General features: G+C 35.8%; 1 protein-coding gene across 6 annotated transcripts in view; it reads right to left on the bottom strand.

Annotated features, from left to right (window-relative positions):
* Positions 1–8,970: 8,970 nt before the first annotated feature.
* The window catches only part of ttk (zinc finger and BTB domain-containing protein ttk), a 216,960-nt gene continuing 211,397 nt past the window's right edge, over positions 8,971–14,533 (bottom strand). For 4 of the 6 annotated variants that reach the window (XM_069845820.1, XM_069845819.1, XM_069845823.1 and 1 more), the window contains exon 5: positions 8,971–13,357. In XM_069845820.1, coding sequence (XP_069701921.1) covers positions 12,495–13,357 — 863 coding nt within the window. In that variant the 3' untranslated portion in view covers positions 8,971–12,494. The remainder of the gene's footprint in view (positions 13,358–14,533) is intronic. The other 2 variants (XM_069845822.1, XM_069845824.1) reach the window with 1 other exon arrangement.

Below are 14,533 nucleotides of genomic sequence, written 5' to 3'. Positions count from 1 at the left end.
CTTCTAATAAGTGTGTTTATAACGTCCAAATGACTATTTAATCCAACCCTAGAAGAGTAGACTAGATTATTGTACACCCCTCCAGCTGCGAACTGGTAAGAGCAATGCTTGAATGATCCAGTCTGCACAGACCAGCAATCTGCGCACATAACTGCACATTTAGTGTCTGATTTCTGACATGCCTGGGCTAGACTATGACATTACAATATATTCATTTGCTAAGGGCGAACAGCTATCAAATAATGAATGAAACTTCATCAACTCTACTAACTTTAATTTTTTACTTTCAGCGAAATTTGGTTCTCTGCAGTCTTCCTGATCAAGCTGCTTCTTATTCAAGAGAAGTGTATGATGCAAAGTACTGTCAGTTGGATCATTGTATGCGCTTCCTCAGGTTCTGTGATGGTGGTCATTACCATAGATTTCTATATGCCAGAGAGTAAAAAGAGTGGCTATGCGTTACGGAAAAGACATAATTTGGCCTTGAACTGTAATTTGTACTCATTTCCAGATATGCGTCAGTAATCACTGAATGTTTTCAGGCCCCTCCGACCGGGCTGTGAGGATGTAAGTTATGCCACTGGTGTTTTCGTTTTCAATTCTTCAAATGGACTGTGTAAACGTGGAAAATGTTTTGGCAGCAACTTCCTTCATTATCCACAACAGCAGTAAAAATTAATTCATTCGAATTCTCAGATGTATGTACATGTTAGAAAACCATTTCAGTCAGTTATGGAAAAAAAAGGTGATGATGATGATGATGATTAATAATAATAATAATAATAATAATAATAATAATAATAATAATAATAATAATAATAATAATGTGTGGCAATCTACCAACTGTGAGAGTGAACTGCCAGAAGATGCTGATTTGTATAACACATCTGAAACTTGTTTTGTTCAGCAAATTTTCAATTTACGATTTTATGTATTGTACATGCTCTTGTAACACAACTTACTTTTCTTTATTGTAGAAATTTATTCTTTGAAGTGTCAGGAAGCATCAGTAGTAATGGTCAAAATGATAATGTGAGTTTAATAACGATAATCATGACAAATTATACAGAGTGTACCAAAAAATGTATAAACACTCTGACAGGAGATATCTATTTAATATATTTCAAAGTTGGACAGAAAAACAATAGTAATGTGTAGTATGATATCCTGTAATAGATGAGAGTCACATACGTTATACCAGCATTGCTGTGCGACAGGTCAATCAACAACAACAAAATGAACCCAAGATTATCATTTGAACAGCAGAAAGCAATTTTGAAGTGGTATTGGAGAACCAAGAATGTTGTTGAAGTTCAACGGCAATGGAGACGTGAGTACAGAACAGAACCACCAACGCGATTAACAATTGCACACATTCATGACAAATTTGAGACTCATGGTACCATATGCGCTGTTTACAAAGGCCAATCTGGGAGACCTCACACATCAACAAGCCCCGCGTCCCCGGCTATGATTTTGGAACATTTTGAGCACTCACTGCAGAAATCTACAAAGCAATGTGCACGTGAGACTGGGATTAGCAGAACCAGTGTACGTCGTATTACTGAAACAGCAAAGCTGAAAGTTTTCATCCCAAGACTTTTGCATGCATTAAATAAAGATGACCCTGATCAGAGAATGCATTACTGTTAGTGGTTTCGGAACATGGTGCAAGAGGATGAGGCCTTCGTACGGAAAGTTGTTTGGTCCAATGAGGCACAATTTAAGTTGAACAGAACTGTTAACCGGCATAACTATGTCTTCTGGTGTGCAAACAAACCAAATATTTTTGTGGAAAAGACTGTTAATTTACCTGGAATGAATGTTTGGTGTAGGTTGTCATCCAGGGGTCTAATTGGACCATTCTTTTTTGATGGAACAGTAACTGGCCAAGTGTACCTGAACATCTTATGCACATCCTTCTTACCTGCCATTCGTACACTCTATGGAAATGAGGAATTTTACTTCCAACAGGATGGTGCACCACCACATTACCACCAAGATGTATGTGCATACTTTGATGACAATCTTCCAGGGCACTGGAGAGAACAAAGAGGTCCGATTGAGTTTCCACTGCGTTCTCCGGATCTAACTCGATTGGACTTTTACCTATGAGGGACTCTTAAGAATGTTGTATACCATAGAAAACCAGCTACACTGGCAGCACTTCGGAAAGAAATTGAAACGGCATGTGCTGCAATTGCTGAGAACACTTTCGCAAATATTGCTCGAACAGTAGTTCAACGTACTCAGAAGTGTGTCGATGCCCATGGTGGACATTTTGAGCAACTGTTGTAACTGTAAAAGTCTAAGATGATTAGTGCTCATCATTTTCTGTTTGTGCGAATTCAGCTTTTTTTTATGTAGACATAGTTTTTTCTTTGCTTGAAGTGTGTATACATTTTTTTGGCACCCTCTGTATTACTAATTGCAATAATAATCTTCATCGACATAATGACATTAATCCTGAAAGTGATAATATTGTTGGATGTTATATGAATGATTTTTTGTGAGAAAAATAACAATTATAATTGAAAAGTGTGATCCTAAAACATGTTAAGTCCATTTTATGAAAGACCTGGGCTAGTTTTTTATCCACTGGTCTAAGGAGTGAGCGAGTTTTCAATTGACATGCACAATAACACAAAGTTTTAGACATGTATTGGCGTTGTTTTGGAAGAAAACAAGCTTAAAATATTATGGTAATCTCAACATAATCATATATATGTATAAATCATAAAAATGGCCAAATGGACTGGGCGAGTTTTGGGATCACATTCTTCGATTATACTTCTAATACAAATTAGTCATGTTCTTAATTATTTCGAAATAATACCGATATATTTCGCAAATGTAAAGATTTTTCAATTACAATATTCAAAATGGGACATGGTTGAAAGTGAGTACATCAAAGTGAGTCAAGTTCAACTTAATGTCTCTCTTAGAGCTATATTTTAAGCACTTTGATTTTTATAGGAATAAGAAATAAGATTACTATTATGATAAATCTAACCACGATGTAATGTACAAGTTTTGAATGTTTATTTTAAATTTAACTTTTATTAACATGTTCCATTTTGATCTCGAGTCGCTAACACGACAAATACATTTCGTATATTGCCGAATATCTTCCTAGGTACGTCCATGTATTTCTGGAGGACTTAGATAACTTTGTCGAATTCTATGATATTAAGTGAAAGCCAGAAACAGATACAGGAACAGAGAGAGAAAAATAAAAACAGACGATGGTGAGAGATTCCAAGATATATACCACCTAGCTATGTGCACACCATTGGCGGCTCATGACCAATTTTCTTGGGAGTTAAAATAATTCGGAAAAATTAATATTTTTTCATTATTAAACTTTACTTAAACACATTGCACAACTGCTATTTTGGAATGTGGACAGTATTGGCCATAGGCACGAGTGTAATTTTTTAAAATTAATTAAATATGCTAAATGTATGACAACTTAATTTTATTCGGAAAAAAAAACCATAAATCTCACGAAGGTAACCTAGAAAATTAATGACATTTACCTGCTAAATGTCGCAAAATCTAATCATTTCAACGAAAAGTTTCAGTTTCGAAATTAGTACTTGGAACTCCCCCCTCTCCCCACACGAAATACTCGCAAAAGCAAACAGATAACCCTTTCAAATAAAATAAAAAACACAATTTGCCTGTCTTCTGAAGCTTTACGTCAGCTGTAAACAACGACCAACAATCTTACAACCTCTTTGCATATTACTTCTAATTTATAAGTTCTCTGAATCAGACGAGGATCACAATAGTTTCGCTTCAACATGTAAAGTAGGTACTGTGGTTTTCTCTCAAACATTGATAATGAGAAAGGATTTTTGACGTATAAAGATATTTTATCTGATCGACGAGTTCGTTTCTCATGCTCAAATGTTGAAGTTATTTTGAGCCTTTATATTCAAGAGCAGGATAGTCAAGTGCTATAATCAATGCAAGATTTGCTGCTTAGAATCAGACTGAACTCACCCTGGTTCGTGGAATGGCCAGAGTATTTTTCATTATTCTCTCTAAATATGTGTAACTGTTGTAAAGCAGTGGTTTGAAGTAGGTCTAATTAAAAAAAAAATTGTATTTACGTAATTTAATATTCATAATACTGAAACTAACAGGAAATTTGTAATAATTAGAATTACTAACTGGATTTATAGGCCTACATGTTGTACATAATACTGTAGTTTGTATCCTGTATCCTAGGGCTGGGTGCATACAGAATCTGACGCGGTGTGACACAACATTTTGTCTGATAGTACTTGTCTCCCATAGATTTTTTTATGGTGTGATGCACACAGAATCAGATGCGGCGCAACGGTCGTGAACAGACATGAGGAGATACGGAGAGACAACATCGAATGACTGCTTGAAGTTTGTCATGAGGAGACTGTCTGATAGCTGCAGTGTACTGCGCATGCATTAGTAGTGGCTATGATTGCACGCTTTCACTATCCACAAATACTATATTGTTGTGTAGTGCACATTATTCAGAATGGAGTTCGATGCGGATACATTAGTTGTTTTAATACAGGAAAGATACAATCTTCTGTAAAATCTTTGAAACAATATCACGACAATAATGTGGTTTCTAAAAATATGTAACAAATTGCAAATGAGATGAAAACACCATGTGAATATTAATTAATAACAATAATTTGTAGTAAGGCCTACTTTTCTGCTCTATACCATCACTCATTATTGATTTAATATATTATTTTTCTTCATTGTGAGTTGTGAAGTAGTCATAAAATGACGTTTGTGCATTATTTAGTAGTATTTAATTTTTAAGACACTTTCAATCAGATAGATTTTTTGGCGTAGGCATCCTTGGGAAATAATAACCAAATACAATAGAATTTCTCATATAGACAGTCTTCATTGATGCCATTTTCCAGCATAGGACTAGTTTTCCAAACGCACACAGCCAGCAAATCAGTTGTCGCGAGCAGACCATGTTAAGCTGTCTTGAGGCATTGTAAAGCAAAACAACGCATCGCGCCGTGCTGCATCACATCTGATTCTGTATGCACCCGGCCTAACTCTTATTTTCACGAAATATTAACCAAAACCTTTGTATTTCCATGAAATATTCACCGAAATCATGATAAAATATAAGCATCGAAATAGAGGTAAACTAATCACTGCAAAAATCACACTCCTAGCTACAGAGGTGAAAAAGAGAGCGAGAGGGGGAGGGGCAATCGATTAGAAAGAGATGGAGAGTGCAAGAGGTGTAGCAGTGGGTGTGGACCTTCTAGTGGTCCAGTACGAATTTCACTCCTGCTCGTGTCACTACAAGAATGTTATAGCAACTTCCCTGGTATAACAGCCACTTAATACCCACTCATTTCCTCTCCGATTTCTCACTGAAGCCTCTTGCCAGTGTTCAATCCTATTTTTAGTGATTCCTACTTGGCAAATAACTTGCGTGTCGATATAAGCACAACTGAATCGAATTTTGATATGCACATTAATGCTAAAACATATATCCTAGGTTTTTATGAGTGCAAGAGAATTTTTACGAGTGAAAAAGAATAAAATTTAAAAAAAAGAAAATTATAGGGGGGGAGGGGGTTGATGAATCACTGAACGCATAGCATGAGCCGTGTCTGGTGCTCACAATCCTAAACAACAAAACCATTCTAAGCTATATTATCAAGATAAAGAGTTTATAGTTACTGAGAACAATTCACGAATATAACAAATTAAGAGAGAAGAGGACAAACATAAAACAGAGCAAGGAGAATAACATTTCACTCCAAACACGCAAATTAAACATCAAATACAAAGCACTAGTAAAATGGACACAAGAGTGTTAACAAAAATCTGTTAGAAGTCCTGAAAGATATTGCTATAAGATCTGCCTGACAGCCCATTCCATAGAATGAACATCCACAACGCTTCAAAATATGTACACTTGGTCAAAACGAAAGTGGCTGGTCGCTTGAGCAGTGAAAATTTTCGAAGTCCCTTTGGGTGAGCATGCAGTTCACTACAGTAAACCTCCGTGCACAGCTTTAGTTAACTCCATAATACAAGGTGCTGATTTGGGCTACCTCCACAGCATGCTTCGAATTTCCGTAGTGAATTTTTTGTTCTGTCCTTTCTTTTATTTTTTTACAATTCATTTTAGTGTAATATAATCAAATAATTTTGCTTATGTTAATTCATGTTACTTACAGTTAATTACAAAATTGGTGAAAATTAGTGGTTATAATTCCAGGAAATCGCAATATGTTTTGTCATCAGAATTATGGTTTTTCTTCTTCTTTACAATTACTACGTTTAGGCTCTGATAATCACGGATTTAGATTAGTATAATAATCATATTCACTGTAGCACAACTTGCAAATTAATTATTGCCAATTATTTAACCGTCAACATATTTACTGAATGTTACTTACCCAATAGAGTGCAAAGCAGCAGGGATTAATAAAATAATTAACACAGCATTTTAATATGAAATCCCCTAACTGTCGTCTTTAGTGTTACTTCCATCTATCATCAAAAGTTTCTATTAACACGAAAAAAATAATCTAGGGATCTAGGGATCAAAAAAAGACGAAAACCTGTTATATTTTCACCGATGCATTTAAAAGGCACAAAAAAAAAGTTTAGCAACTTTACGAAGATTTGAATTTGCAATCTCACGAACTCTTGGCTAATGCTCTACTAACTATGCTAAGAGTTTTACTGCAGTCAGAATGGCATTGTAATGAGCAATGGTCGTATTCCACTTGAGAACCTGTTATACAGTATATAGTGTTTGTGTTACAATATTCACTGTTTAAACACTCTGAACGATCTGTCTGTTTTAAATCTCGTATATGAATGGTTTTCTCGGAAGATTTTAGCGATTAATAGTTGTGTTCCCCATTATAACTACTAGAAGAATATACACTATCTTTTGAACAAAGCCTGGCTGTCCCGAGCACTCATGGAAATACCTGATTCGAAATTAGTCTCTCAGATGCCAGCAACTTTCATTTTGACCATGTGTACTGAGCAAGAGGTCAGAATCTAAAATTAATAGGGATCATCTCCTCCAGTGCAAAGCCATTCGGAAGATCCAAGCTGATACACCTACACAGCTTATAAATACTACTGGGATGTCAGAAGGAATATGGATAACTCCAATTCCATAAGCATTAGCAACTAACTAGCAAGAGGAAGTTCCCAAACTTTCTAGTTTCAAAGTAACCCTATATCAAAACAAATAGCTAACAGTTCAAACTTACAAAAGTAGTTAGATCCTAACAACTACTTATGGTTAAATGGTAGCTGTTATGTATCAATGAAAGGAGAGAAAATGTTTTATTCCACCCATGGACTGGCGAGGTGCACAATTTGGGAACAATTGAATTTTATCATGTATAGTAGCCTCATTTCCGAACAGGGCTTTCACAAAACATGTTATCAAAAATGCGTTCAAATTTTTTGAGGAACTCTAGACGCATTACAGACTTCCATGAAAATAATAAAAAATATTTATGCAGTGTGTGTGTGTGTGTGTGTGTTTTTAGGCCAATGCTATTCTACTATTGTCTACTAGATATTTTAAGTCCTCGACACAAGCATGTTAGTTTCAATTTATAAAATAAATTTAAATATAAGACGTTTCACAATAAAGGTACAAACTGTAGGAGTGAGAAGAGGACAATGAAACAAGACAAAAAGTCCTAATAAACATACGTCTGGAAACCAGCCATTTTCGAAGTCTCATCAGTACAGGTTCTGTGCTGTAACATGACATCCAATATGCACTGGAGGAAGAGAGTTTTGTTATACCGTTCATCAGCATGTTTCCTGATTGAAAATCGTACATGTTCGAATATCCCTGGCATGGCTCTAATGAGCTGACAACCACTGAAGATGTGTTACTGGAATTTGTCGACATTATCAACAGGACTGGAATACACAAGACATTTCATATATCACCACATAAAAAAGAAATCCAAATGATTAAAGTTGGGGGGACCTTAGAGGCCATGATGTTGGTAAGCTTCATCTGCTTGTAAAGCTTATGCATAAGAGCTCTCAAATGTTCAAATAAAAGTGAGCTGGTACTTCATCATGCATGTAACACAGCAGCAGCTGCCTTTCCCAAAGAGGCACATCATCCATAAGATCAAGTAGCTCATGTTGGAAAAATGGAGGTATCCACGAACATTAAGTCTGCCAAGTAAGATATCAGGTTGCAAATGCAATGTATTCAGTTGGTGGCCATAGTGATAACATCATATTTACTCCTGAACTGTTGGTTTCAGGACCTATGTTTGTTAGGGTTTTTTTTCCTTGTCCTCTAGTCACCCCTGCAGTTTGTACCTGTAATTATGAAACATTCTGTATACAAGAGGTTCGTTCTATCTCTGGCAGTTAAACCTTAATGCTCGAACTCATGAATGATGATAATGCAAATGATAATTTTCAAAAATAGGTTATTTAATAATGCTGTGTCAACTGTGCGGCTATCTAGTATTGGCAGAATTGATGACAGTAAGATGAGTCAGAATATTTGACATGGAATTATGTGACATTCGTCTTACAGTCTGGGAAAATCTCGGTTAAGGGGTGGAGAGAAAGGAAACGAACTAGGTAATCAGTCCCAAGTGGATGCCAACCACGCCCAAGAGATGATGATGATGGTAAGACTGTTTCAAAATTTTGATACCAGATAATGAGCTGCCAGTTTGTGGTACAATGGAATTTGAAACACTCATACTCTCTCTCTTTCACGTGGCTGTTCCAGACTTAAATATCTTTTAGACAATGGTTCTAAAAAATGTTCTTACATGTCTTTGTTTTCTTTAAAAATGAATACTGCTATATATTCTATTCCTGTACCTACCTAAAAATAATTATATCATTCTTTTGTTTCTGTAAGTAAACAAGAATGCTGTCACACATTCTCTTCGTGTCCTATAATCAAGAATAATGTAAAATGGATTTATTTTTATTCATAACTAAATATCATATGACGGACATTTTTAAGATCAGTATAATCATATATTTAATTCCAGAAAATGAATACGTGGCAGTTAAAGAGTTTATCAGAATTCTGCACTTATCATGTTAAGAACTATAAATAGAGTGAGTCCCAGCAAACGTTACTGTTTTTTTTTTTTTTTGCCTGATCAGCAGTTCGTCTTTGCCCCCATACGCATTCACGAACTCATACTGCTTTGTCAGTTTAAAACTTACATGCTACGTTATATTAATAATGTTCAGTACTCACCCTCCTCACAGTAGCTCCTAAAAGTGTTGCCTATTTTGCGTGATACATAATTCACAGAATCTGTTTCATTCAGTGGCGAAGCTGCTTAGAGGCAATTAAGGCAATGCCTACTCAAAAAAATCCTCACAATAAAAAATTATGAATACTGCACTAAATTGCTGTGCCATTATTGGTATCATAAAGAAAAACAACTGTTTGTATTAGAATTTTCACTCACCGACTACTAGATGGTGGCACATGTTAATGACAATGTGTGTTCGGACAGGGTGATGAGGATCTATGGGTGAGGCACAGTTTTCTTTGCCTCTTCAAAAGCCATGGCTTTACAGGGTGGATGGAAGGAATAGAAAATAGCGTGAGGTTCTTTGATGGTAGAAGGAATTCCTAGAAACCACCTCCACGTTGCTAGGAGGCATCTCTCACAGCCAACAAGGAATATTCATATTTTCCCACACTTCAAGTCAGTATTGCCAACTTAGTGTAGCTACAACCAGGACGAATAGAAGAAATAGTGTATGCACTTCTATGATTTCCCATGGTCGGTGGCGGACCTAACAACTAGTGGCGCTTTGATCGCTAGGATCTATCGGTTGTCTGAAGTCAGACACCTCAAAAATATATTTCTTGCGCGTTTAATGATGAAAGTTGCCAGGGGTTGTTAATATGCTTTGTTGTTGAGGGTTATGTAGATGTCTTCAATTTGTTGTGCTTTGAATTAACCAGTGACAAAATAATATTGTGTGGTGGTTTATAATATAATTACAAAAGTTGCTAGGAGTTGTTAATATGCTTTGATGTTGAGGGTTATGTAGATGTCTTCAGTTTGTTGTGCTTTGAATTAACCAGTGACAAAAGAATATTGTGTGGTGGTTTACAAAATAATTATAAAAATTCCGTACTGTTTGTTCCGGGTTGTAGATCAGAATACAGAAGAAATAGTGTAACAAGACATTTCTCTTCATCTCTAAAGAAAAACATGAGTTTGGGAAATGAGCCAGAGCAATTCCGCAGAAAAATAGGCAGCTTTTGGAAAATAACACTATTTATGATGCGCATTTTTCCGAAAACATGATTAAAAAATTAGACTGTTTTATTATAAAAAGTCATAAGACAGAAATACAGCGAGGGTGTTGAAAATTACGACCAGGAGCTGTATCCCACATTTTTCCTAATTTACCGAAATGATGAAATATATGAAAATAAACGTTACAGAGTGGTAATATTCGATAAGGTCAAACTCAGAGAAGAAACTCAATTTAATAATTATTCCCTTAAAGTGAACGAATTTGTTGATTTCGGAGATCTCACGACTTATGTCCAAAATAAACAATTAGCAAATCATGCATTAGTATTTATGTTTATGCCATTTATGCAAGATTGGACTCAATCAATTTCTATTTACGCTAGCAGAAACGCTACTCCAGGTGATATTCTCGCTAAAATTCTTATACAAGTTATATTACAATTAGAAGCAGGCAACTAATCATGGTGAATAATTTAATTCATTTATAGGAACGTAAAATATCATTCAACTTTTTATTTACTAAGATTTTGTAGGTTTTTCCTGTCCCTGAATTTGCAACTTGTTACGAAAAGTTTATTTAAATACTGAACTTTCAGATCCCACTGTATTTTCTGTTACAAATGTTTATAATAGTATTACCTGATAGAAGACTATGAATTATGAATAAGGGACTATGAAGGTATTTCTTAAGTTACGAATAGCTGTGTTAAATAGAAAAAATTTGCTTTTAAAAAGGACTACATTCAGCGTTAACACGTACTGTGAACTCCTTCCAAGTCATGCTCATAGCAGCAGCAGCACAACGTGCGGCGGATCTGTGTAAACATACAGAGTGCGTACACTATCTACAATGAACTACTTTTAAACAAATTTTCAGCGACAAAATCAATGAAAACTTTGCATTGTAAATAGTTTAAATGTAACATAGGGTCTTCTTAAAGTCCCTTAGCAACAGGAATAAAATTTTCTCCACTGATAACATAGAAATGTGTAAGTATGTTTTGCCTACTCACTCTTTAAATACTGGTTTCATTAAACCTACTGACTAAATTTAATATTAATTTCCTACACAGAGCTGGGAGATCAGGAAATTTACATCTAAAGTTTTCTCTTGTTCTGCTATTATTATTATTTTTCCATATGTATATTGTCAAAATTGGACAATCCTGTTTATGATTAAAGATGGCGATTCTAATATTCTCATGAGTTCGCATTCTCTTTTCTTCATGGCTATTGTCAAATCTCCCTAATGCTTGCCTTTTTTCATCACTCATTACTAGTGTTTATGTTATCCTTCAGGCATTAGCTCTTTTTGTATACATACCAAAAGAGAGGGAATGAGGAAAAGAAGGACAAAGATCATCATATGAAAGCTGTATGCTTGGTGAATTCCTATCCCCCGAAATTAGCTGTACCAATCTGTAGTCTGCCCTTGACAGACAGTAAAGGTATGCAGTGACTCAGCCAAAAATAAGTACAGTTTATTTTATTGTGTTGTATTTTTCAACAGTTAGGTACGGTACGTATTCAGTGCTTGAACATGTACACATTTTGAACATAAATTACGTTTGCGTGGCAGAACAAGGGAAAACTTTAGATGTAAATTACGTAGCCACCCAGTTCCATATAGAAAAACAATACTAAATTCAGTGAATATGTTCAATGAAACAGATTCTGTGAATGAAGTGATGTGAATTATGTATCACACAAGATGGCTAACACTTTCAGCAAATACTGTGAAAAGGTTGAGTACCGAATGTGATTAATACAACACAGTATGTAAGTTTTAATAAAGTGAGTTTGCTGGTACAAGCAGTGGTGGTAGTGGTGGAGACCTGGGGACCTGCCACTGACCAGCTGACAGAACAGTGAGAAAATTCACTGGCACTCACTGTATTTTAAATGACAAATTTTTATAGTAGAACAGGTTAATATTTCAAGGAACATCTCACTTCTACATGAGACATAAAAAAGAGAGAGAGAGAGAGAGAGAGAGAGAGAGAGAGAGAGAGAGAGAGAGGAAGAAATAAGATAAATCACCTCACAGTGAAGTATATACATGAACCACAATGGTGAATAGTAACTCTTAACTTTCTGTAAAATAAATATTAGTATAAACACAAGACACAATCCTGCATGAACAACACCATTCTGCAACATGCTGCATTAACTTTCACGTAATCAGTGTTTTGCCTTTCCAATTCAAGAATTCATCACTGTTGATCTTCGTGAGTAACCCCGTCTTGTTACAGTTGTACCCTGAGCCTCACATTCTCTTCGTACCCTATCAATAATTTCTGCTACAAGCTTCTCCTCTTTTTCTCTTTGTTTTTCATAGTCAGCACTTCTCCCCTGAGCATCTGTCCCACTTCTCGTGTTTCGTCTTCCACCTCTACCACCACCACTACCACTACCAGAACCACCGCCACCCCCAACAATTCCATCAGATGAAGAGTCCTCTGTCATTCTTGCTGTAGATAAAGATTCATTACTAAAGTCTTCCCTTCGTTTATCCCCTTTATCATCTTCATCTGAGTGTCTTGTGGCAACATGACCCGCATAACCTTTCCTTGATTTAAAGAAAACATTGCAACGATGACATTTATAGAGACTTGCAGGAGACTGAGTACCAGATGAAGGGACATGAAATTTATACTTGTGACGATACCAATGTGTTCGTGATGGAAGGATCTCACCACACCATTTACAGACAACACTGCCATCTTCTCGTATCAGGTACTCCAGAAGTTCTTGTCTGCCTCTTGTCCCCCCACCCTCAAGGAGGATATCATCAGAGTCTGCTTCCTCACACTTTGTCACTAAAATGCACCCTCGACCATCCTCTTCTACCTCGTGACTCAGGAAGTGAATGCCAGGGGTCGGTTCTGACAATGCATGCACTACCAACCCCATCTTATGGTCATCACTGGAAGCTACAGCGTCACTCCCGACAATTGTTAGACTGCCACCTCCAGAACTGTGATGGTATGGGGAAGCAGCAGTGTCACCACAGAGCTCAAAGGTAATGGAGGGCTGTTCTTCAATACACCCATGATAACCTGTATCTGCAAGCAGAAGAGACGTTAACAGTTCAATAAGGGTACATTCAACATTAAATGCTCATTATATTGCTAGTCATTCTCTTTAACTTCACTTAAATATGAAGTGGTGAACAGAAATAACTGGCGTTATATTGAGAAGATAGTGACAATGAGGTACAAACAAATTTAAACAAGAGCTTGTCACTAATAAGAAAAGTGTACCAAGGAAAAAATCATGAATCAGAATATCTAAATCATAACTTGATAAATTTCTTACACGTAATGGCAACATAAAGGCTCGTCTCCACTATTAAACATTTAACAACATGTTAAACATAACATGTTGAATTTAACATGTATATGGACATTTCAAGTCTCAATTGACTTAACATGTTGACTGAGTATGTTGAAGTTAACACTTTTAACATGTTGGCGTGTTTTCCAGCAGCAATGGAAAACATGTCAAGTCAATTCATTTGCTCGTGCAGTGTCAGTACAGTTCGGCAAAGTTTGTATAGTTTCCATAGCAACAACTAACTTCCGATTTTGTGGTGCGTATCTTGATCATTTTTATACTATCATTGGTCCTTGGTGTTGGCTGTAAGTTGTTCGAAGTAATGGAGTGGACGAAAGAAAATACATTAGAATAAAATTAATGCACTGATGGAAAGGCCTTGTTTGTGGGAAGTGTCTGCAAAAGAATACAGAGACAAAACAACGAAGGCGGACTGTTTTAGAGAACTGGAATTATTATTTAATTGTTCTCAATAATACAATAGAGAGTTTTCGCACTCTCATCGTACTTAGCATACGACGTTAATGCTATGTTGACATCAGTAATGGTCGTATTTGATGATGTATGTTAATGTTTGTAAAACTTTGGAAAGAATAATTATACGATATTACCTGCTCCTTTAACATTTATCATGTCGTAGATCCTATGATAGTCAATAAATCGTTCTGTAATTTTTTTAATTGAGATGAAATGGCTGCTCTTAAATTGTATCTTTCTTTGATGTAACAGGAAGTATTTTTGTAGCACTATATTAAAATCGTGTTCTGACATTCTCAGAAAGTTTTTGAATCCAAATTGATCCTTGTAATAAGCAAAAGAGGCAATTACAAAAGTCAAATCATCATCTGAGTCCAGTGTCCAAGGTTTGAAAATAAGGCATTATCTACATTAAAATATTATAGACT

The sequence above is a fragment of the Periplaneta americana genome, chromosome 14 (assembly GCF_040183065.1).
Source record: "Periplaneta americana isolate PAMFEO1 chromosome 14, P.americana_PAMFEO1_priV1, whole genome shotgun sequence".
Taxonomy (NCBI): Eukaryota; Metazoa; Arthropoda; class Insecta; order Blattodea; family Blattidae; genus Periplaneta; species Periplaneta americana.
The sequence above is the reverse complement of the archived record's forward strand: the minus strand, read 5'-3'. Positions and strand labels throughout refer to the sequence as shown.